This window comes from Grammomys surdaster, unplaced genomic scaffold, assembly GCF_004785775.1.
Source record: "Grammomys surdaster isolate TR1022 unplaced genomic scaffold, NIH_TR_1.0 136, whole genome shotgun sequence".
Taxonomy (NCBI): domain Eukaryota; kingdom Metazoa; phylum Chordata; class Mammalia; order Rodentia; family Muridae; genus Grammomys; species Grammomys surdaster.
In genome coordinates, this window is record NW_021604594.1 from 14,624,402 (window position 1) to 14,650,083 (window position 25,682).

Below are 25,682 nucleotides of genomic sequence, written 5' to 3' on the forward strand. Positions count from 1 at the left end.
TTTTTTTGGTTTTTCGAGACAGGGTTTCTCTGTGTAGCCCTGGCTGTCCTGGAAGTCACTCTGTAGACCAGGCTGGCCTCGAACTCAGAAATCCGCCTGCCTCTGCCTCCCAAGTGCTGAGATTAAAGGTGTGCGCCACCACTCCCGGCTAAATATTTTCTTAATACAGATAAATTTTGTACTGAAGTCAAGGACAAGGATTCCTGTGTTGTGTCTGTCTGCCCTAGAGACAAATACTAGAAAGAAGAGTTACATGCTTGTGTACAGTTGAGGAAGCGTTTCTTCACAAATTGCCTCTTTCTTGATGCCGGAGATTGATACTGAGAATGTAGGAGAGAATACAGCAGAATCATATGTAACACCTGTTACCAGAGTAACGGGTGACACAGCAAAATTTCCTTTGGTTGGGAGTACCTGCAAGGGGGAATTTTTTTCAATTACAAAATAGCTGTGTCTAAACTGCCAATAAAACTCATGGAGATTACATGGGTTTTAACTCTAAAATAGTGTCATATCACCAATCAGATTTGCAATAAACTGTTCAGATTAAGGCTAGTCTGCTTTGTATTTAGCGTGTGTAGGGGAGAGGTCAACATCGGGTGTTTTCCTCAATTGCTCTCCAATGCCAAACCTAACAACCCAACGTTTTTTGAGCCAGGGTCTTTCTGTATTTAAGGCTTACCCATTCACCTAAACTGGCTGACCAGCAAGGCTCAGAGATCCTTCTGTCCTGTGTTCCTAGCTATCGGTTTATAATCACGAACCACCACACTTGACCTTTTACATGGCTTGTGGGTAGCTAAATTCAGGTTCTAATGCTTTCTGGGTAAGTACATACTGAGCCAGCTACCTACCATGCAAGTCCCTAGTTTTCTCACTGTGATTTTTTTACAGCCTTCTGGTTGTAGAATTTGTAGTGAACCTAATTTTTAAAAGATTAAAATTAGAGGCCAGGTATGCTGGAACATACCCTTAATTCCTGCACTTGGAAGGCAGAGGCAAGTAGATCATTGTGAATTCAAGACCAGCCTGGATCATATAGCCAGGCCAGCTAGGGTTATATAATCAGATACTGTCTCAAAATAAACAAACAAATACATACATAAATAAAATAATCAGTTCTTTCATACCTAGTTTGTAACGTGCACATGATATGAGTTTCAAAGTACCTGTACCAGAGTTGGTTTAAAAAGTAGATTTATTATTTTATGTGTATGTGTTTTTCCTGCATGTATATATGTGTGTACCATATATGTGCTTGGTGCCTGTGGAGTTCAGAAGAGGGCATTGGTTCCCTTGGGTTAGAGGTGTTTGTGAACCGACACATGGGTGCTAGGAATCACATCCAGGTCCTCTGCAAGAGCAAAAGTGCTCCTAACCCAATGAGCTAACTCTCCAGCCCTATAAGATTTTTGTTTGTTTGTTGAAAATAAATGTTCTGGATTCTCAAACATTAGTGATGGCTAGCAGTCTTTCTTGTTCGGATATGCACAAAGAAAACTTGCTGGTGTTATTCCATGTTTAAGAAAATGTGTATATGAAAGTCTTGTTTTTGAGAACTCTGTGATCTCAGCTATTTCTGCTCTTATCACTTGTTCTGTTATCAGGTCTCTGTTGTAGATTATGTCTAAGTTTGGGGAGATGGCTCAGCAGTTAGGAGCAGCAGCTGCTATTTCAGAGGATCTGGGGTCAATTCCCAGCACTCACATGGCAGCTCATAGCTGTCTGTAACTCTAATCCCTGGAGGTATATAATACCTTCTTCTGGCCTCTGTGGGCACCAGATACATGGTATACATCCCATGCAGGCAAAACATAAAAATAATAATACACATAAAATAAAATTGAAAAATATTATCTCTAAGTCTATATCATGGTTGTAGAAGTTTGTGATATCTGTATGATGATGACAAACATTGCTAATAAATTGTGTCCTTCTGTTATTCTCTAATTGTTTATTATTTACTTATTGTACAAGTCTTAGTCCTCTATCAGAGGTCTGAGGAAAACTTTTATAATTGGTTATTTTACTTCCATCATATGGGTCCTGGAGATTGAACTTGGGTTGTTAGGTTTGGCATTGAGCACTTTCTCTTCTTGATAGCCATGCTGCTAGTCCCAGATCAGTAAAATTTCAAAAGTTTTGGAGATATAATAGAGTTACTAAACTTATATTCTGGCTTAGAATTGACAGACTTATTTAATAGTTCATAAAATTTAATCTCTCAAAAACATCCCAGCATCAAAGGAAACACTGGATCTATGTATCCTTGTAGAGCATTTGTTTTGAATAGTTTTGTCAGTCTTGAAATTATCAACAGAAATTGGACACAGCCCCATATTATTTGGGAACCACTGGTGTATATTATCTTCCTTTGTGATACCTCTTCCAATACCAATTATTACATTATATCTTTAAAAAATAAACTGAAAAACAAATAATCTGGAGCTACTGCAGATTACTTTAGATTTACTTTCTGCATTAGATACTAATAGTAAGCTTTCTAACATATGCCCTAATGTTCTTCTGTTTGTTTTTAGCATGCATGCTTTATACAATCCATAATACATATGATGACATTGAAAATAAAGCAGTTGCGGATCTAGGATGTGGTTGTGGAGTGCTTAGCATCGGAGCTGCGATGTTAGGAGCAGGGTAAGCCATCGTGTTTTTACTCTTTGGATGTGGTGTGGCTTTAGTCCGTGTATATATAGGATCAACTGCACTCTAGTCATGGGATCTGCAGGTAGGGTGAGGGGGAACAATAATTTGATACTGAGTACATTTGCAATAGGCTGAAGACCGAAAACTTTACATATAAGAAAGAAATCAAATTTTTGGTAATAGCAATTATCTTCTTATACCTGCCAGGCTAGAAAAGTCATGCAACTGAAAACATCATTCTGCCGGGCAGTGGTGGCCCCTGTCTCGAAAAACAAAAACAAACAAACAAACAAAAAAAAATCATTCAATCTTACTTTGTTAATTAGGTTGAAAAATGCATGGTAAAATAACTACTATTGTTTTTTACTGGGAACCTGTAAGTTCTCTTTTTTATTTTATATTTATAGGTTGTGTATTGGATTTGACATAGATGAAGATGCACTGGAAATATTTAATAAGAATGTGGAGGAGTTTGAGTTAACAAATGTTGATATGATTCAGTGTGATGTGTACTCATTATCTAACAGAATGTCCAAGTTATTTGATACAGTAATTATGAATCCTCCTTTTGGGACCAAAAATAATAAAGGTTAGTAATAAAAGTACAAAAGATTAGTCTATTTATAGAGCAGTGATCTGGGTTGTCATTTTATTGCAACTGTTTATTAAATCAGTCATCTTATACCTATTATAATTCTTATGTGACATTTGATTAGGGTATTTACAGTAACTTGTATTTTGCAGATTTGTGTCAATATACACTATCATTTCTGATTAATAATTGTATTTGATTGGCCTCTATGCTTATGAAACTTTTAAAGCATTTTATTCTTTTAGAGCCTGGATTTTTTCCTTTGGTTTTTTCATTGGGGGATCCCCGGGGGCTGAAATGGGGATCTCACACACACTGAGCACATGCTCTCTGCCACTAAGCTGGATACGCTCAGCTTCTGAAACTTGTTATTAATGCCTTCGGCTTTCAAAATATGCTCATAGGGATTTACTGTGATTATTTTTGTATGTCCAATGGGCAGGGTAGGAAGAAAAGGAGAACACCAGTTTTCAGCCTACCCCCACACCACAAAGCTTATTTTGACTATTTTACATTCTCTACTCTTTCCTAAGTCACTTAGAATATTAAAATTAGCCCTGTTTTTTTAATCAAACAGTCTAATTTGGTTTCATCAGATTTTTTAAAAGATTTGTTTGAGACAGATCTCACTATGTAGCTCTCGCTTCCCTCGAACTGTACAGACCTGGCTAGCTTCAAACTAAGAAATCCTCCTGCCTCCATCTTCTGAGTGCTGAAATTATAGATGTGTGCTACCACACCCAGCTTAATATTTAATTTTGTGTATAGGTGTTTTTCCTACATGTCTTTGTATCACATATATGCAGTACCGAGGCAAGGACATTGGATCCTTCAAACTAGAATTAGTTGTGAGCCACAGTGTAGTTGCTGGGAATCAAGCTTAGGTTGTTCTCTAGCAGAGCAGCCAGTGCATTTAAGCATCAAGTCATCTTTGCAGCCTATGGTGGTGTTTAAAATTTTTTATATTTATCTATGAGAGTTTAGCCTACGTTTGTAACTTTGTGGGTGCCTGAGGAAGTCAAGTGTCAGAAATACCTGGAAGCTGGGATCTGGAATTAATGGATGGTTGAGAGCTACCATGTGAGTGCTGGAACCACACTCAAGTCTTCTGGAAGAGCAAAAAGTATCCCAGCTCCAGACATTGTTTTATCAGAATATTTAATTTTGTACCTTTATTTTTGTTCTTTCTTTTTAGACAAGGTTTCTTTGTATAGCTCTGGCTGTCTTACTGTTAGCTCACTTCATAGACCAGGGGGGCTCTGAACTCAAGATCGTCCTGACTTTGCCTCCTGTGTGCCATCACCTTTGTACCTGGCTTACTTGTACTCTTTCTGAATAATTTGAAGTAGAAATTTTGGAGTTTGGAAAAATGCAACTTAATTCTATTCATTTAGTCTTCTCTGCTAAGAAATACATAATATAAATAGGTATCTTCTTTTTCACTCTTCACAGGGACAGATATGGCTTTTCTGAAGACTGCTTTGGGAATAGCAAGAACAGCAGTATATTCTTTACACAAGTCCTCAACTAGAGAAGTAAGCTCATAATATTATTTTAGGTGGTCCACACCTTTAATCCCAGCACTCGGGAGGCAGAGGCAGGTGGATATCTGAGTTCGAGACCAGCCTGGTCTATGAAATGAGTTCCAGGACAGCCAAGGCTACACAGAAAAACCCTATCTGAGAAAACAACAAACAATAGTTATTTTTATTATTTTATTTACTGATTTTCATGTATGTGATTTTCATGTATATGTGTGAGCATATATGTCAGCATACATGTGAGCATACATGTCAGTTCTCTTCACAATGATGATCTCAAAGACCAAACTGAGATCCACTATCAAGCTAGGTAGCAAGTGACCTTTACCCACTGAGCCATTGCACTCATCTGAGAGTTAATTTTTAAGAAAAACACAGCTTAAAGCAAAATAGGTCTGAGTTTAGAAACCACCTATTCTTGGCTGGTGAGATGGCTTAGTGGGCAAGGGACTGGGTTGCTGGCAAGCAAGACTACCTGAATCAGATCTCTAGAACCCACATGTATGCTGTGGAATACATCACACAAATATATTAATGTTATAAAAAGAAAAAAACTATTCTTTCAAGCTCATATAATACCATATACAAGATGTATTTCAGGACAGTGACGAGTTAATATTTGAATGCTACTATAGCATGACTCTAGACCCAGACTGTCCTGAATTAGCACATAAGCTCTGCTACATCCTAGCTATTACCCTGCTTAAAATACCTGGGTTTCAGTACCATCTATACTATATGACCCTGTGTTCTTAGGAACTTAGAATAGGCTATTCCTCATAACTTTTCTGGATTAAATGAGTATTTATGAAACATCTAGGTCTGTGCCTGGCATATTTGATAGTTGTTATCTATTATTCTTACCTGAAATTATATATCTAAAGATTTGGTTTTGTTAATCTTATATGTATGAGGAATGTTTTGCCTGTATGTCTGTATTCAACATGTGTGCCTGTTGCCCAAGGAGAACAGAAGAGGGCATCATCCCGCAGGATTTATAGATAATTGTGATCTGTCAAAGGGGCTAGATTTTTTTTAATTTATGTACATATTTAATGTGTGAGTGTTCTGCTGCATGTACACTCAAATGCCAGAAGAGGGCATCAAATCCATATTGAACTCATGACCTCTGTAAGAGCAGCTAGAGTTGTACATGGTTGAACCATCTCAACAGCCTGTGCTGAGAATTTAACCAGGTCCTCTGAAGAACAACAAGTGCTCTTAACTGCTAAGCCACCATTACACAGTCCACCCTCCTTGTTTTCACCTACCCTTGTCTCAGAAAAGACAGCAAAAGAGAAAGACACCAAATATCAACCCAATCTCTACATGCCATGTACATACATGTACACAGCAAAACGAAAAACAAAGTGCAGGTCAAAGGAATATATTTTAGGTACGTTAATAGCCCCTTTAAAAGTATAAAATTGCTTAATACATGCCTGTAATCCCAGCACTTGGGAGGATAATACAGGAGGATGGTAGATTTAATATATCAGTTACAAAGGATGTTCAAGGCCAAAGCCTTGCATGCACCAGGCTACCTCACAAAGCCCAAATACTAGCATAAACCAGATGTGGTGGTTAATTCCAGTGTTCAGGAAGTAAAGGCAGGAGTATCAGAAGCTCAGGGTCCTCTGCTTCATAAGGAGTTTCAAGGCAGTCTGAGATACATGATACCCTGTCTCATGATGGCTCACAGCTGTCCTGTCACTCACTCCAGTCCCACGAAATGCAGTGCCCCCTTCTGGCCTCTGAGGGCACCAGGCACACATTACACAAAGACAAATCTTAAAAATAAATACAATTTACTTACTTCTATCTTTGTTGATTGATACCGCCAATTACATCCCCCCCTGGGGGGAGGCAAAATTATCAGCATCATTTTGTCAGATTTCAGTGTTTTTCACTTAGTGTAAAATTATTTCCATTAGCAAAGTAATTTATGTAATTAATCTGGTGAGTACTATGTATACTGAAAATAATGAGTTTTCCTCAAATATTAAGACAGTCCTTTATTGTATGTTATAGATCTACCTGCTGTAAAGCTTCTAAGTTCCCTTTAGTATTACTTAGAACATATATTGTTCCTGGCTTACCCTAGGTTCTGGAACTACAGACCACTGTGATGAAGTACTTGACTTGCACAGTATAGATAAATTCAATGTAATTGTTTGATAAAAACAAGTTTTAAAGTTTCCTGACAGATGCTGACATAGCATTTAGGTGACTTAGCATTTAATTTTTTTTACCTCATGCAGCATGGGGAGAATCTGCTTCTTTGTTCATAGATGTAACAGGGTAGAATAGGTAAGCCTGAATCTGTTCTTTTGTTTATCCCACTTACCTGGTCATTCCTTTACATCTCTAATAGCATATAATATATACTATATGCTATTAGAGAATCTCACCAGTCTTAGCACTCAACGAATGTCACAACCTATTTCTCACAAATCCGTTAAGAGTCCTAAAACTTCATAAATTATAAAGCATCATTTGTACTAAAAGTCTATATCCTACAGAAATTCTACATTCTTTTTGTGATTTTAAAGATTTATTTTGTGTATGAGTACACTGTTACTGTCTTCAGATGTACCAGAAGAGGGCACTGGATCCCATTAGAAATGGTTGTAAGCCACCATGTTGTTGCTGGGAATTGAAATGAGGACGTCTGGAAGTGCTCTTAACCACTGAGCCACCTCTCCAGTGTGTGTGTATTTGTGTGTGTGTGTCTCTGTATATGTGTCAAAATGGGAAAATGTGTCAATAGGCAAAAAATTGTAGGATCTGAAATATTTGAGCCTAAGATATTAGGGAAATTATTTTATCAATTTGATGACAATTAAAGATGATTCCCAATATGGCCAACATGTAATAACAGATTTCGATCTCTCAGCATTCTGGAGTACTATACATACATACATACATACATACATACATACATACATACATACATAATTTAATGTTGGTGCTATGCAGAAACACTGTTCAGAATGTTCAAGAGATGAGGAAAATGAGGTAATTAGGTGCTAAGTAGTAGGTCTGCAGTTCCAAAGGCCATGGTTCCAGACCATGCTCTTCTCTGTAAAGAAGAGCATGAATATAAACAATATAAACAACCACAATTTTCTGTTGACATTAGATCTCTGCCAAATTCTCCCAGGATAACTGTTATTCACTACTGATTTTGCAGGTTTTGATGGATTTTTCAGTTTTTAATTACATTTAATTCTATTAACAAACACTGTAGTCACTTTGTTTCTGGCTTTTAAAAGTGTGGATATAATTAAAATTTATATTATCTAGTTTGTATTGAAATTTTAATCTCAAATATTAGCAGGTCAGCTTTAAAATCATCTAAACATCAGCTCATATAAAAATATTATTTGTCTTTAGCATATTCAAAAGAAAGCTGCCGAATGGAAAGTCAAGATAGAAATTATTGCAGGTAAGCTAAATCTCAACCCGAAAATTACTTAAAAGGCCAATATGCCAGCCTACATTTTTGAAGTACTGAAAAAAAATAGTTTATCAGGTTTGGTAGTTGGTTGGAAATGCAGTAAACACGGGATAAACATTTACTGAGGTTTGCCTGCATCTATCCCTACTTATGCATTTTCTTTTTGGGGGGTTGGGGGGTAGGGAGAGAGACAGGGTTTCTCTGAGTACCAGCCTCGGCTGTCTTGGAAGCCACTTTGTAGACCAGGCTGGCCTCAAACTGACATCTGCCTCTGCCTCCCAGTACTAGGATTGAAGGTGTGTGCCACTCTCCTCCCCTGCATTTTCTTTAAAAAAACAAAAAAAGTAATGGTGGGGCTAGTGAGCTAGTTCAGTGGTTAAGACCACTGGCTGCTCTTGCAGAGGTCCTGAGTTCAATACACATGGTAGGTAGCTCATGACCATCTGGTGCCCTCTTCTGGCTGTAAGTGCACATGCAGACAGAGCACGCATACATTCAAAATAACAACAACAAAATTGTAGCAATACCTAGGTAATTGGTCATTCCAGGCTTACAGAATACTATTCCCAGTAAGTAAAAACATAGTAGAACTGGTGTGAAACTATTTGAAAACACCACCAATTTATGCCTGATATACAGAGCTGAAGAACACCAGCCTTTTTCTTTTTTGATGAGAGACAAGAATATAAACAACCACACTGTAATTACAGAAATGCCTTTTTTTTCTTTTTACTAAATTTGCCAGCATCACAACTGGAAAAATATTAGAAGGTAGAGATCACCCGGTAATTCTGAGAAGCTTGAAATAAACAGTACAATAAAGACTGGAGCTATGGTAGTATGCTTAGTATGCATAACACCTTGGGATCAGTCTCCACTATGAGAGATACGGAAAAAAATGTGCAGTGAATGGCATTTTTTGTTTGTTTTGAGGTATGGTCTCCCTGTGTAGCTCTGGTTATCCTTGAATTCACTATGTACCAAGCCTTGAACTCAAGATCTTGCCTGCCTTTGCTTCCCGAATCCTGGGATTCAAGGCCCCACACTGCCATTTTATTTTTTTACATTTGGCATTCCACAAGTAGTCAGACCATGAGCTTTAACTGGAGTGTAAAGAGAATAATAGGTTCCATTCAGACCCACTGAATTAGTCTGCAGCTCAACAACATTGCCAGAGAACTTGATCACACATTATAATGAGAAAGTTATCCCCTATAGGGTTAGAATTGTGTTGGAAGGTATGAAAGACAGTAAGAAGTATAGAGAATTTGTTATAAATTTGGAAGGAATGTGGGAAAAAAAGGGCTTTCATTTTGATAGTGGAGAACTACCATTAAATTTTGAAATAAACATGGATGTATTATAATCAGCTATAGATACATATATTTTCATATAGCTTATTTTTTTCCCTACTTGTTAATCCTTCTAACTATTCTCCATAACTTCAAATTTTGGTGATCAAATGATCAAAACATCAGAAACACCATGTCCAATTAGACAAATCAGTATTTGAGGATATGTCCAAAGTGAGGAATATAAAATGTTATGCATACCAGCATTTAATATCTTAATGTGAATGTTTGGCTTGTTTTACAGAGCTTCGATATGACCTACCAGCATTATACAACTTTCATAAAAAGAAATCTGTAAGTTTCCCAATTGTGTATTCAAAATTCAGTATTCAAAAGCTCTGCAATGGTCATTTCCACTCTTATCAAGATATATGGTTAAACAGAAAGCCAGCCTGAGAGATTAGACAAATTAACTGTGAAAAAGGCTTATTCTCACAGGAGTCAAAATTTTAGTTGAAATTTTTTGTGAAAAGTTTTAAGAGAAACAAAAGGAAGAAAGAACTATTGGCTATTTTTATACAGTATATATTTTACAAGTCTGTACTAATACATTCTCATATTACAAAGGCAATTAAGAGGAAGAATCTTCCTTCTCATATTTTAATCATCCAAACACAAACAGAACTATACATTTAAAAAAAAAAAAACTTTCATTTGGGTAACAACAAAAAGAAGACAAGTAAAACAAAAAAATTTTTCTTTTATACAGGTGGACATTGAAGTGGACCTAATTCGCTTTTCTTTTTAAAAGCTTCTGAAGACAAAAAGCAGCTTAAAATCTAACTAAGGAATAAAAACACTGCTTACTAAATAAACTACTTGTCTCTAGCACCATTCTCTCTTTTCTTATGCTTTGATGCCGGTTCTTCTCTGTCTCTTCCATCTCTTCCTCTTTTCATTGGTCCTATTACAACAAATAATTTTGTTAAATTCAGAGTAAGCACTGTTCTATTAATTATTACAAGTAAAAATAAAGCTTCCTTTAAAAATCAAAAACTAGCAGCTTCCCTTCAAGGAGAAAAGGCTTTCCTTCAGTATTCTTTCCTTTGATCTCTAAAGTTATCTTTCTTTTTTTTTTTTTTTTTGGTTTTTCAAGACAGAGTTTCTCTGTGCAGTCCTGGCTGTCCTGGCACTCACTCTGTAGACCAGGCTGGCCTTGAACTCAGAAATCCGCCTGCCTCTGCCTCCCAAGTGCTGGGATTAAAGGCATGCAACACTAAAGTTATCTTTCAACCAGCCTTTCACTTGTAAAACACCACAAACAAGGAAGATGTTACTAATTCAAGAATATCACTTACACAGAAAAATACTATCTTACTAGATATAGATTTCTCTCCCAAAGGAATTAGAAAAGACTTACCACGACGATGATCATCATCAAATCTTGTCCTCCTTCCCTGAAACTGTCCTCTTCCTTTGGGTGCCCCAGCATAGCCAGGTCTATTTCCCTTTCCTTTAAATCTGCGGGCTGCTGTAAAAACATGACTTCCTTTAAATCTGCCGGCTGCTGTAAAAACATGACTTAGGACTTTAATAACTGTAAATCTGCTGAAAATCAAAGATGTAAAGATGAAGTAAAAAAAAACAAAAAATGAGAATTACCATGACCTCCTTTTGACTTCCATTTGTTTAGGGATTCTTGCTGATCATCTGTGATTTTTTTCATTGCTTCTTTTTCCGCATGTCCTTCTAGTACTTTCCAAGTCACCTTTTTGTTCCTTAACAGTAGGTTACCATTATTTGCATTTCTGGCTTTCTCAAGTGCTTCCTTAGCCTTTTCTTTGAAGAGAATTATTCCCTATACATCAAAGAGAAAAATGAATGTTTTACTCTTTAGTTTGTAGTCTGACAATTTCTTTACTACCCTCCACACACACCTATCATATCTGTTATTTCTATTTTCAATTTTCATGACCTGTGCCTCCTAAAATCTTGTTTCAATGTCAGCATATTACCCATCTGACATGGAAGGAAAAAGACATCACATCCAATAAAAGGACCAAAGACAAAACTAAATGACTAATTAGGAACTATTTTAATCAACATGCTTTATAAACTACCTTCTTACTAAATAGTTTTTAAAACAACTACTTCCTAATCATTTTTTCTTCTAACAGACAACATTCTACAGACTTTTAAAGTAATTGCTAATAAAGACACAAATGTTTCCAAACCTCTTTTGCTCCTCTGACAAAATCAATCCATTTTATTTCACCATGATTTGAGAAAAGGAAGTGTAAATCTTCTCTACAGGTCTGGTCATCCAAGTCACCTGAAAACTTCAGTAAGCATCCCATCTTTCCTTCTAGAGCTCTCTATAAAAATATACAAGGCCATCAAAAGCTTTTCTTAAGTGCAACCTCACCAAAATGGCTCAAATCATTCTATACCTACATAGGAAAAAGAGAAATCAGTGCTGTTTTAATGCAGTTAAACTGTGTGTTCTTGGCTGTCATGTTTTACAAGGGCTTTAGTTTATAGGTGATGGTTTAATATAACTATCTGCTAATAAATAATAATCCTAGATAATAATATTTGTGTATCACTAATGCAACAGACTTACAGAGTCACTCACACACATTCTCTAAGAAGTCCTCACACAGTGCTAGAGACGTAAGTGGTATGGTTGGTATGGGCACCATGAGTACCAGCATACACACTGGACATGATAGTATATGCCTTTCTTAAATCCCAGTAAATGGAAGGCATAATCAGGTGTATTTCTCCAAGTTTGAGGCCTAACTGATCTACATAGCCAATTCTAGGCCAGCTAGATTAATATAGTGAGACCTTATCTCTATATAAATAAAATCTAGGAGGCCAGCAAGATTGGTCAGCAGGTAATGGTAAAGGTGCTTATTTGTCAAGATTGACAACCTAACTGTAATCCCTGGAATATACACGGTGACTTCTGACTTCCACACAATTGCAGTGGCATGCAACTGTGTATACATACAACTAACACACTCACACACTCTCTCTCTCTCTCTCCCTCTCCCTATCCCTCTCCCTCACTTCCAAAAAAATTCTAACCTAAATTATCTCATTTTAGTTATTAATACTTACTGTTTCAGTACTTCCTGGCTTGTGTCTTCCTTCATGTTCTCTAAAAATAAATGTGTTGTGATTATAATGTGTTTATACTACACATTACTACACATTTAACCTTGCACATTATAACCAACCCATTTAATCATGAAAACAAGTCCTTAGTTTTGGGGATTTCTTTTCTTTTCCTTTTTTTTTTTTTTTTTTTTTGGGGTCATACAACATCAGCAAAATGCCCTCCAGCTTTTCAAGGCATCTTGAGGCCAACATTTCAGTTACCAATAAAGACAGACCCATTACCATTCATTTCAAAGCTCATCAGCTTGTCCCAGAATGACTAGTTTGTCAAAACATTAAGAAATTTAAATATGCCACAAAGAAGACAACAGACTTACTGTTTAGCTTTTAATTTAGCTTCCACTTTGCTCTGCTTTCGTTCTTCATTTTTTTTTGCAAAGTAATCTTCCCTGAAGAACACAAAACACAAGCTAAACTCACAAAGACTGAAAACTACTTTTTTCCCCTTGGTTTTCAAGACAACATTTGTGGGAAGTCTTAGCTGTCCTCTAAAACTACCTCTGTAAACCAGGCTGGCCTTGAACTCACAGAGACCTACCCAACCTCTGCCTCCTGGAGTGCTGGGATTAAAGGTATGTGCCACCATCACCCAGAATGTCCTAAGTTTTTTAATTTATGTGTATATCTGTGTGCCACATGCATGTCTGGTACTTGAGACCTAAAGAGGATGTTAGTCTAAAGACTAGAGTTATGGACAACTGAAAGTTGTTATATGGGTGCTAGAAATTGTATCTGAGCCCTTTGGAAAAATAGCCAGTACTCTTATTAACCTCTGCTGCATCTCTACAGCTATCCTCTCTTTTATTTTAGCATACAAGAATGTGGTTCAAGCCTCAAATCTTTATACTACATGTATGTTAAAAACATGTTTACACATACTGAAAAATAAATAAGCATGAGAACCAAACATTTCAGCATTCTAATTACCTCTATTTTGCTTAAATTTTAGATGCAAAATAAATACTAAAACAACTTTTCTCACTAGTCATTAATAATGAAAAGGTATTAACAGGGCTAGAGAGATGGCTCATCATATAAATGACCTGCTGGTAAGCCTGACAACCCAAGTTTGATCCTAATGACCCATACAAGTAGGTAAAACATTTCCTACAGACTGATGTCCTGAGTTCAATCACTGGAATCCATATAAAGTGGAAGGAGAGAACTGGCTACAGAGTTGTCCCCTGACCTCCACATGCACATTAAGGCAGAGGTGCACCTCTATCATACACATACTCAAGGCAATAAAAATAAGTAAGCTTAGAAAGGGTTCTAAAAATCATTTTCATGTCCTCAAAAGACTATTATAATTACCACTGAACAAACACTATTTCAGAGCATACTGAAAATAATGCTCTGAAAATAATACTAAGTATATGGGGGATGCTGTTTACTTTACCCTATTGTATCAATTCCAAATAATTTTGTGGCCCGAGAAACATAAGTGAAAAGACTTACTTAAAGAGTATTAGCAGGTTAGTGTCTTTGTACTTCTGGCCAGGGGTCTCCACAAACTTCTTTGCAGACTGAATACTATCAAACACAGCAAATATTGACCCCTGTAAAGGACAGATAAATTATCTCCTTACAGTGATATTTCATAACTAGAAGTCTATATCAAATAATCATACCTTAAATGTTTTGTGCAATGTTCTTCTCATCTGAATATTCAGTATTTGGCCTTTATCATCTAGCCATTCTTTTATATCATCAAGGGTGGCATCAGTTGGGAAGCCTTTCTGTAAAAAAGTAGAAAAAGAAGTACAAATAATGACTCCTGGGTAAACAACTCTCCCCGGAATAAACTGATTTATTTTGTCTCAAAATGAAGCCAGAGCTAAGTATCTTTCTTTCCTCTTTCTTAATTGTTTAACAACCTTATTCTCTAGTGCAATAAGGTGATTCACCTGAGATTTGCTCCAAAATAACTCAGGTGGAGCAGAGACAAAGCATTATTTAAATGTTAAGAACTTTAGAGGTTTCACAATGGTACCTCACACTATTCAATCTACTTCCTTGTTTTTAAAGCTTTCCATTATGCATTTAGAAATTAATATGCTAATACAAGTACTACAGAATTCAGCTATTAGAGTTTATCGTGTGAACAATGTTAACATTAACAATAATGAGGAATTTAGAAGTACAATGGCAAAAAACATACAGCAATTGGCCAAATGTGATTCCTGAGCATTTTCTTTCTAAATAAAGGTAGTATGCCCACTTACAATATAAACAGATCTGTTTTTTACATCATTCTTGTACTCATCCGTCACTTCAGGGAGTGGTCTGCTTGGTGATCTTCTAATTTTAGTTTTGTCTGCACTCACTTCCATGAGTTTTGCCTTAGATTTGCCCAGTGCTTGCACAATTACATTAAAGTCTGTTGTCAGCCGGTTTAGCCTGAAAAGTACATACATAAAAACATTGTAAAAAGCAGATTTAGTAGTAGCTCTCCACAATAACAAAAAACTTTGATGACTTTTAAAAAGATTTTTGGGTTTATTAGCTCCAAAACTAAGGTAGTTCAATGACAACACATGTACAAGTTCCTGGGTTTGATCCCAAGAAATGGAAACAAATCAACTAAAAAGACTTACCTGTTGAATTTTATCATTGTTTCCAAAGGTACCCAGCCTTCGTCCAGTTTGATCTGTTCTTTTAAAAATTTGTCTCGTGGCAGATTGAAGTCTCCAAAATAATACTGTGAATAATTATAATGTATTTCAGAAGTTAAGAGCATTGTATAACACTCAGTTCAATCATGAATGTTTTGAAAGTGACTTTTTTACACTTTAAAAATATGTTGGAAGATAAAAGACCTAAATATTTTCTCTTAATAGACCATAAAAAAGTATATATAACACAAATCAATAAAGAATACTAAAATGTTAGTGAACAATTACCAGAATAGAAAGTCTCAAAAATATAATTAAGTTAAGAATCTAATATATTAGCCGGGCAGTGGTGGAGCATGCCTTTAATTCCAACACTTGGGAGGCAGAGGCAGGTGGATTTCTGAGTTCAAGGCCAACCTGATCTACAGAGTGAGTTCCAGGACAGCCAGGGCTACACAGAGAAACCCTGTCTTGAAACCACCACCCTCCCCCAAAAAAATTTTTTACAAATTAAGAATAAAGTTTCAGGTGTAAGTGGTCATGCCTGTGATTTCTGCATTTATTTGGGAATCTGAGGCAGAATTTCTCCAAAGTCCTCAAAGTCAAGAGATCCACCTGCCTCTACCTTCCAAGGTCCTGGGATTAAAATCATTACCACCATACCCAGCCATGTTAGATATTATATAAACACATACCACAAACACAAAAAATTCTAATATTACTAATCAAAACCTAAAATGCCTTCAATCTCAGCACTAGCTTGAGCCAACCAATGTAGCTCCTCCTAGGAATTCCATCTTAAAGAAACCAGCAAGAGAGCTAGAGGGATGGCTCAATGCTTGAGAATGCTTGCTGCTCTTCCAGAAACCTGAATTAGGTTCCTAATTCAGTTGGTTCACAAGAGACTGTAACTACAGTTCCAGGGGATCTGACATCTGTGGCCTCTGAGGGCCACATACTCATATGCAGACAGACACACTTTTTTTTTTTTTTTTAAGTGGGTGTAATGGCTCATGCTCTTTAATTCTGGCACATGGGGAGCAGAAGCAAGCTGATCTCTGAGTTTGTTTATTTTCCCCAGGTCAGCCCTGGGATGAATGAGATGAAAAAAAAAAAAAGGAAAAGAAGAGAGAGGGAGGGAAGAAGGGAGGGAAGAGAGAGAGTAAGCAAGTAGTAAGCCTGTGAACTATAAGTTTGTATAAAGAATATCAATCATTTAACTCTTATACCTAAAAAAATTCTATACTTTAGGGAAGATGGATTATTAATATTATTGATAACACAAAACTTTACTCCCTAAAAACTTTATCTCATGTTTGGTGGGAAAAGAGGAAAAAATAAAAATTACATTTATATGCCATTCTTGTTGGGGATGTTTAGGAAAACTCTGTCTCTGGGTAATTTTACTGTGAACTTTATACTCCTCTTAAAAACAAAAAACAAAAACCAAAAAACAGAGCCTCCTTAAAAAAAAAAAAAAAAAACTTTTAGGAGCTGGAGAGATGATGACTCAGAGGTGAAGAGCACTGGATGCTCTTCCAGAGGAACCATATTCAATTCCCAGCACCTTCATGGGGCCTTATAACTATCTGTAACTCCAGACCTAGGAGATCCAATGCACACTTCTGGTTTCTGAGGGCACCAGGCAGGTACATGGTACAGGTACACAGACATACATGTAGGCAGGCATAATATTCATACACATAAAGTACACTAAAAATAAAAATGTATTTTGAATATGGCGTATGAAAGGCTTTTAACCTTGAATATCTCAAGAGGGAGAGATTTGAGGCTGTAGGCTGTGGGAGGAACACTATTCTATAACAGCTTTGCTATTGTTCCAAGCATTAAACAGCAAATAATCTTATCACTGTTTTTGCAATTATTAAGAAAACACATCCCCCTCCCCCCAACAAACCAAAGGGGCCAGAAATGGATCAACAGTTAAAAGAACTAGCTTCTCTTCCAGAGGACCCAGGTTCAATTCTTGGCATCCACATGGAAGCTCACAACTGTCTGTAACTCTAGTTCCAGGGGATCCCACACCCTCACATGGACATACATGCAGACAAAACACCAATGCACATAAAAATAATTAAAAAAAAAAAAAAATCAAGTCGCAAATGCCAACACAGCTCACTGAGTGACTGCCTAGCATGCCTTGAGTTTGATCTCCAGTACTCAGAAGGGAAAATATAAGAGAAAAATAAAAACAGGACAATTTAAATGACAAAGGAGTACAATTTAAAACAAAACCAAAACAGCCAAGAGCTTTACACACACACACACACACACACACACACACACACACACACACACACACGCACGCGCGCGCGTGCACACACACACACAACAATGATTATTTCATAGCATAAAAACAATCTATGGGCAATTTCCCACACAGCCATATTGTTACTGACAACATTCCATCTAAACCTAAATTTGAAATGCTAACAAGACTTTTCAAATGCATAATTTGTTAAAAAGCTATGCTAACTTTTAAAAAGAGAACTAAGTAGATAGAATTAAACTATTATTTGACCAGAAGTACTTTACCATGGAGTTTTATGCTAGCTTGTTAGGCACACCATTCATTTTTCACATCGACTTACAAATATTACCTCCATTTTACAGACTTGAGAACTGAAGTGGAAAATGGTCATGAGACTCTGTGTCTCAAAAATAAAGCAACACCAGTCTGTAGTGTTACCTTTGGAATGTCTGTAATTTTTGAAACTTCTAACTTTGCCCTAATAATATGAATACATTCATATCAACTCCACGAATCAAAGCTAAGCCAGTTGTTTGAAAAAGCCCCCACATATTGACATTAGATGCTCTGTTCATCTTAAAGCCCTCCATTTTCTTTTAAGAAACTTAAGTTACAATTTAATGACACAAGAATCATACCTCAATTTGATGACAGATTTTGGCCTCCAGAGCAGCCATTTTTTCATTGTCTCCATTTTCAGCCATTGTGGCTATCTGTAAAGTTTCTCACACTGATAGGAAGAGGTTATTATTTTTATATAATAGTCAAGACGAGAATGAGTAAAAATTATGCCACTTCTTTTTTAATGTCTCTAATTTCAAGAATTCCTAACCTTACAGGCTGTTTCCCTATGAATTCGTATATATCTCAACAAAGCAACACCTTGGATTATGGATGGAAAACTCACGATTAACAACCTACTCCTCCTTTCAGTAAATCACACACCTACTTTGTAACCAAACTCTTCATGTCGTTGGTAAAGCAAGGTTCAGAGATTCAAAACAGAACAAAACAAAACAAAAAACAAACAAAAAACCTGTCTACTTAACCACTCCTCAATCATTTCTAGCTTTAAAAATATCAATATTATAGTCTGCCGGTAAATTCCTATATAGCTCTCAATGTCACTTATTTGCATTTCTTTTCAAATTAGTTACAGCTGACTTGCCAAAACTTATTACTGGCAAAAATGAAAAAAGAATTCAGATATGGAAATTATGGTGTTAGACACTATATAGCAGAATACAAGAAAAAATGGGAACTTGAGAGCATGGATACACAAAAATTTTAAACCAGGGGTGCTGGAAGGGAAGGATGTACCTAAAACACTAATACTGGTTCACTCTATAGCCAGTTTCCTGTTTCACAGTCTGACAGCAATTCTAGAATAAAGAGGGACTGTGATATTGGTTAGCTAGAGAAATCACAAACCGGATCTTCTGTCTTAATAGTTTCAACGCTTTACTACACCACCCAGACACGTTGTACAAAGTGTACGAGCTCATCAAGAATATCTGCAGCAGCTGAATAATAGTGATGAGTTACTGTTGCTCAAAATGCTGGAGACTGCTGGAGATACACTGGCCTTGTAATGGAAAATCTATGCAGTACACATCCCATTTCAGAATTTACTGTTCCAGGCACTGGTTTATCTACCACTATCGACGATCTCATTTCTCATTACTACAGAGATACAGGTCAATAACCACCTATTTAGCCCCTGCAAGACTTCTTCGTCCTACCCAATTTAGGAACTGTTTCACACTGAAGAGAGAATGGCAATGTCAGTTCCTTAAAGAAAAAAAGATAGCAACGCTGGGAATATAATTGCAGCCCCCACTTCTTTGGCCTCCAGTTAGTCTCCACAGAACCCTGTAGCGTTTAACCCGCACCGACCATTCTAGAGACTTAATAGGTCCGAAACATCCGCCTTTAGCCAGCCAGGAAAGGGTTGCAAGTAACAAACCGAAAGGACGCCGTGAGGATGCGGCCAGCCTCTACCCAAAGGCCCCGCAAGAACCACATCCTCCCACACCGGCCCGCCGGGATCCCTGCCACGTGGAAAGCCCCGGGCGCCCGCATTTCTAGCCGGGGCCCGCTCCTTGGCCTCGCCGAGGCCCGCGCCCCCTTGGGCCGCAGTCCAGCACACCGCCGTGGGCCGCGAGGCCGACGCAGGGCCGAGAGGAAGGTGAGGCCTGCGCAGAGCACAATCCTTTGTACCTTCTCCTCAGTCTCCAAGAAGCTCACCTCAAAGATTCTGATCCCACAGTCACCACAGCTCCAAGAACAACGACAGAAACGCCTGTACTTCCGAGCGCCGGCGGGCCAGCCAAACGCGCTTAAAGATGGGGGCTTTCCCGGCACGCCTTGCGAAAAGGTGGGCGTGGCCGCGGACGCACTCGCCCGGCGCTGCTCTCCGCGCACGCGCCGTTACCGCAGCCTCCCACAACCCTCGGAGTCCCGCCCTCTCGCTCGAGAAATTGTTAAATCGCTCAGCCGAATGTTGGGGGATGACCGGAAGTGTTTTTGTGGAGATCTTTGTTTATAACGAATTTCTGGACAGTGTGTTCGAGCCTTCCCTTCTTTCTTATGTAGTGCTTGACTCTTTCTTTCTTTTCCTTTCCTTCCTTCCTTCCTTCCTTCCTTCCTTTCTTCTTTCCTTCGGGCTTCCGTGTGTCGTCTTTCCTATTCAGGAACTCGCTCTGTAAACCAGGCTACCCTCCAACCCGGGGTTGGTGGTTGTTCCGTTTGGAGTGCTGGGATTATTAAAGGGGTGCGCCACCACGCTTGGCGTTTTGCAATGATTTTTTAATGTATTTGACTTGCATCGTGTTGTGGTTCTGAAAAAAAAACATACAGTTGCTTGGTTTCCGACAGTATATCTGTCTGAAGCACAAACTGGCCAATAATTCGAAACTCTGCTTCAGTACAAAGAGCTGGAACTTCACAGACATTACCTGGCTTTTGTTGCTCCTCCTGCTGCTGTTAATATTTGCTTGTTTTGGTGTTGGAGTGTGACTCAATGAGTAACCCAGGCTGCTCACAAACTCTATGCTTCTGCTTCCAGCCACCCTAGTGCTGGGTTTACAAACAAGCCAACTTTTAAAAAGTCTCTTGCTAAGAAGAAAGTACGTTTAGAATAGTTCAATAGACTTCACACTTGGATCAGGAGTGCGTTCATCTGTTCTCTGCAAATTGTGTGGCCTTTGCAAATTATTGAATTACTCTATCCCTCGAGATAAAGTAGAGCCATCTAGTACAGAAATTTTATTTTGCTAGATCCCTTCCCTGGTAGGACACTTTATACGTAGCAATTTTAATTTTTAGAGATGCAATTTTCTTATGACATCATCTTTTCCCTTCAGTGTTCTTGGAATATAAAAAATATTTTCACAAAATAACGTCATAATCTCAGAGCATTTTGGCAGTTTCCAAGCAGATAAACTTTAAAATTTGAAGAAGAAAAAAAATGCATTTATAGGTTAAATATACATATCATCTTGGCCAAAGACAAAAGTATCTACTAGTATCATACTCGGGTAGTTTTAAGTTTAGATTAATTAAATTCAATAAAGATTTTTCAAGTTTCTACTTACTGTGAGACAAATCCTAAATTTCCTTTTTTTTTTTTTTAAAGATTTATTTATTATATATGAATACACTGTAGCTGTCTTCAGACACACCAGAAGAGGGCATCAGATTCCATTACAGATGGTTGTGAGCCACCATGTGGTTGCTGGGATTTGAACTCAGGACCTCTGGAAGTGCAGTCAGTGCTCTTAACCACTGAGCCATCTCTTCAGCCCAAATTTCCTTTTTTTTAAGATTTAAATTTATGTATGGGTGTTTTGCCTGCATGAATGAACAATGAAAAATACCATATGTGTTAATGCTATTGGAAGAGGTGCCCAGCCTACTATAATTCCATTTCCAGGGAATCTAAAACTCTCTCCTCATCTTTGCTGGATCCTGCACACTTATAGTGCGCACACATACACTCAGGACACACACATAAAATAAATAAATAAATAAGCACTTAAATTGGAAGGAATGGTCATAACAGCATGTTACTTGATTAAAAGAAAGAAATTAGAACCAACTATATGTCTACCACAAAATAATTAAAAAGTTAAATAATATATAGTGATAAAAACAAACTGACTTTCATTTATTATTGATGTTTGTGAAATTCACAAACACGGTGCTCAGAGGGAAAAGGTGTTTCACATAACCATTTTCTCCAAATACTGTAAATATATAGTGAAATAATGATATAAATAACAAATCTTATTTCCTTCTACCATTTTTATGAGCATGTAATAAAAGGTACCCTTAGCAAAACTCAAGGAAATGAATTATCACCTTGAAAATGTTTCACACACACACACACACACACACACACACACACACACCACCTGTCATTGTAACCAGGTAAGTTTCAGAGGTATGTCTACATCACTGTTCTACAATCAGAATTCCGCATATTCACTTGAAGGCTCTACAGTATTGAACAAGGAGAACTTCATAATTTTTTTAGAGAGTGATTGTGGGAGAATTAAAAGGAGCATGTCAGTCACCACGAATGAAAAATCCCATGTACATTTCTAAATGTCAGCGTGACTTTTACCCTTTACCCATATACAGAATGATTGCTCTAAGGCAGTGGTGTTATTCTATTCGGGACATCACAATGAGATGCTTTGTTAGGCATGCAGGTAGTGATGCCTAAATGATACAAAGGCATAGCATTTTCAAGTATTAGTAACATCATTTTCTTAACACCATTTTATAGAAGGTCAAAACAATTCAATGTTTAGTTGCATTCCAATTACACATCCTTTGGCAATTCTGATGAATAAAAATTACAATTTAAAAACTGTATTTTAAAATACAGCAAAATGATTTTAGCCTTCAATGGTATTTCAAGATCTCCACACTTAAATAGTACAATAGTACTACCCACTAGGCAAGAACTCAACCACAGAGGCTCACCTACAGCTTAATAAAACTGGCCACAGGCCAGGCAGTGGTGGCATACACCTTTAATCCCAGCACTTGGGAGGCAGAGGCAGGCGGATTTCTGAGTTTGAGGCCAGCCTGGTCTATAGAGTGAGTTCCAGGACAGCCAGGGCTACACAGAGAAGCTCTGTCTCGAAAAACCAAAAAACAAAACAAACAAACAAACAAACAAAACTGGCCACAGATGTGTAAAAATATAACAGGGGGATGGAGGAACTTATATGCGTACCATCTCAAAGGGAGCTATTTCCCAAGAAACCATTAAAAATAATTTTAAAACTCTCTAAGGGAATGCAGTTTTAGAGAAACAACTAGAATATCTTTATACTCAATCTTCACATTCAACGTAGAAAATATTGCAAAATCAGTTGCAGGAAAAATAAAGTCTATGCAACTTAAAATTCTGGAGAAAGTTATTATAAGATGTTTTCCAGCAAATAAATAATTAAGAATGAGTTGGTGACCTGGGGATGTAGATCAGTGGTAACCTGAGGTAACTTTTTTCCCTCTGAATTTTGTACCCTTTGTGGTGTTTACCTTGGTTGTAATTTACATATTTCCTTTGAGCAAATGTTCATCTTCTCACTTAATTTTATATTCATAATTTGGGATTGAAGAGGGCCCTCAAAATTGTAGTGTTTACCATGCCCCATAAATTCTAGCAGTATCTGTTCAGAATCTGCAGTAAAGTTACAGACACAAGTTAAGCTTGAACAATACCAAGCTAAAGGGATTAGGAAATGAGGCCCCCTTCCTAAAGTGGAAGAATAGCATTTACATATTTAAGAAAGTAAGAATAAGAAAGGCACCTAAATATGGAGGAAATGCTGATCCATACTTTAGCAGCCAAGAGGTAGAAGATTACTCTAGAAGTTAATTTGCTTTAAGAAATCCACAAAGGCGCAGTCATCGCCAGGATGGCTGTGTGGGGAGCAGCTTAGAGAGCAGACAGGCAAGGAAGGATGCCCTGGAGGCTGGCTTTGACAACAGTGCCTCCTACTGGAAAAATTTAATACTAGATTAATATGTTGGGAGCACAACTAAATCTACTTTGTGATTATGGCTCAAACACAAACATGAAACAATAGATGGATTTGAAGAGGCCATACCAAAATTTGAGAGACTCTCAGGGGTCCCTGAAGGAACATCAGATGAAGTATCATAGTAACAAACCATCTGTACACTTCAGAAAGAACTCTCAGAGAGAACGAGGAGCTAAAGATTATTTTCAATGTTCCTTTCTCTTAAAAACCCACGTGTGCTGTTCGTGTTTATGTGGGTACAAGCCTACGTGTGTGAATGTGAACGATAAAGGACAACCTTGGGGATCTTCATTCCTCCTTAGGCAGCACCTGCTTTGTCTTTTGTGACAAGGTCTCTTGCTGGGCTGAATTTGTCAATGGCTGGCTAGGGAGACCCAGGGGTTCGCCCATCTCTGCCTCCCCAATTCTGGGATTGCAAGAGCATGCCTCCACAATTGCAAGAATAATGCCTGAATATCTATAACCCAGCCTACACATTCACTAGCCAATGATTACATCTTGTTTTCTCTACATGTTCCCCATTCCCCAGAGCCCCCACTAGACTCTTAAGCCAAATGGCATGTATCTTGATATGGTCTATACAATTTTATGACCATACTTTTAAGAATAAGGATCCCTGTTTAAGTCACCATATTTGCAACTATCAAATTAAAAAAAAAAAAACTTCAAATTTCCCATAATTAGGCTGGTTGTGGTGGCACCTGTCATCCAGCACTGGGGAGGTTGAGGCAGGAAGACAGCAATTTTGAGCAGCCCGGGGTATGCAGCAAAAAAGATCTTGTTGCCGGGCGGTGGTGGCGCACACCTTTAATCCCAGCACTTGGGAGGCAGAGGCAGGCAGATTTCTGAGTTCGAAGCTGGCCTGGTGTGAGTTCCAGGACAGCCCAGGCTATACAGAGAAACCCTGTCTCGAAAAAAAACCAAAAAAACCCCAAAACAAACAAACAAACAAAAACAAAAACAAAAAAAAGAAAAAGAAAGATCTTGTCTCAAAATAATACTATTTGAACCTGAAGTCATTTCAAACATCCAGTCAGTTTTCAAATTCTCATTTTCTTGTAACTATCTTTTTGGTTGTTTTATTCAAAACCAGACCCGATGCTTTGACATGTTGCCTGCTGTTTGTCTTTGGAACTCAGAGTGGAGCCTTGCACTTAGCATGCTAGGCAGTCACTCTACCAGGAGCTTTATCTCTACCCCTTTAAAACTTTGTGTTTATTTACTTAGAAACAGGTTCTCACAGTGACCCCGTGCCTCTGGCTGGCCTGAAGCTCACTCATCTCCTCCTATCTGCCTCCTGAGTGTGCCAACACAATCAGATCTTTTTTTTTTTTAAACTTAAAAACAGGGTTCCCTAAGTTGCACAGGCTAGCCTGAAGCGGACGCTGTACCTCAAGCCAGCTTTGTACTTTTGATCCTCCTACTTCAGCCTCCAGAGGGCTGGGGTTACAGGTCTGTATCACCAGGCCTGATTAATGCATCTCCGGGTGGTTTTTTTTTCCTTTCTTTTTTTTCATAATATTTATAATATTTTTATTGATTATTGGGGAATTTCACATCATGCATCCTGAACATACTCACTTCCCAGTTCTCCTGGGTCTGCCTTCCACCCTTAAAACCTTCTCCCAAAGAAGAAGAAGAAGGAGAAGGAGAAGGAGAAGGAGAAGGAGAAGGAGAAGGAGAAGGAGAAGGAGAAGGAGAAGGAGAAGGAGAAGAGGAGGAGGAGGAGGAAGACAAAGAGGAAGAGGAAGAAGAGGAGGAGGAAGAAGAGGAGGACAAGGAGGAGGAGGAGGAGGAGGAGGAAAAGGAAAAGGAAAAGGAAGAGGAAATGGAGTTCAGTTTGTGTTGCTCACTGGAGCATGGTCAAACTCCTAGTAGTCAGCCTCTTAAAGAAAACTGAGTCATCCTTCCCCACTTATACCTCAGCTAGAAGCCATTATTGTGAAGAGCTACACTTCAGCATCCTTATCATAATTTTTATACATCCAATCACAGCTT

The 25,682-nt window shown here is 37.8% G+C and overlaps 2 protein-coding genes across 5 annotated transcripts in view; one reads left to right on the top strand and one right to left on the bottom strand.

The window, feature by feature from the left end:
- Mettl5 (methyltransferase like 5) overlaps positions 1-10,443 on the top strand; it is an 11,248-nt gene extending 805 nt beyond the window's left edge. The window contains exons 2-7 of one of the 2 annotated variants that reach the window (XM_028762868.1): positions 2,541-2,655; positions 3,072-3,253; positions 4,709-4,791; positions 8,194-8,245; positions 9,854-9,903; positions 10,319-10,443. In XM_028762868.1, the coding sequence (XP_028618701.1) occupies positions 2,541-2,655; positions 3,072-3,253; positions 4,709-4,791; positions 8,194-8,245; positions 9,854-9,903; positions 10,319-10,357 (521 nt within the window). In that variant the 3' untranslated portion in view covers positions 10,358-10,443. The remainder of the gene's footprint in view (positions 1-2,540; positions 2,656-3,071; positions 3,254-4,708; positions 4,792-8,193; positions 8,246-9,853; positions 9,904-10,318) is intronic. The other variant, XM_028762869.1, reaches the window with a different exon arrangement.
- Positions 8,962-19,980, bottom strand: Ssb (small RNA binding exonuclease protection factor La). Of its 3 annotated transcripts, none has more exons than XM_028762867.1 (12): positions 19,870-19,980; positions 18,261-18,352; positions 15,333-15,436; positions 14,961-15,135; positions 14,367-14,474; positions 14,194-14,294; positions 13,053-13,124; positions 12,676-12,715; positions 11,784-11,924; positions 11,212-11,407; positions 10,970-11,080; positions 8,962-10,513 (listed from the first exon to the last, which is right to left on the bottom strand). In XM_028762867.1, exons 2-12 carry the CDS (start codon positions 18,324-18,326, stop codon positions 10,425-10,427), a joined length of 1,203 nt encoding a protein of 400 aa, XP_028618700.1. In that variant the 5' UTR covers positions 18,327-18,352; positions 19,870-19,980; the 3' UTR covers positions 8,962-10,424. The 3 variants fall into 3 exon arrangements, with proteins under 3 accessions (XP_028618700.1, XP_028618698.1, XP_028618697.1); XM_028762865.1 differs by having other exon boundaries at positions 10,970-11,113; XM_028762864.1 differs by having other exon boundaries at positions 10,970-11,116.
- Positions 19,981-25,682: the final 5,702 nt, after the last annotated feature.

Bases quoted from the DNA above. Each gene is read 5' to 3' on its own strand.
- Ssb (XM_028762864.1), bottom strand. From the start codon at position 18,326: ATGGCTGAAAATGGAGACAATGAAAAAATGGCTGCTCTGGAGGCCAAA. The intron at 13,125-14,193 runs GTAAGTCTTTTC...TGTGTTCTTCAG, and splicing joins AACCTGCTAATACTCTTTAA to GGAAGATTACTTTGCAAAAA. The intron at 11,117-11,211 runs GTAATTCTCATT...ATGTTTTTACAG, and splicing joins GAAGTCAAAAGGAGGTCATG to CAGCCGGCAGATTTAAAGGA.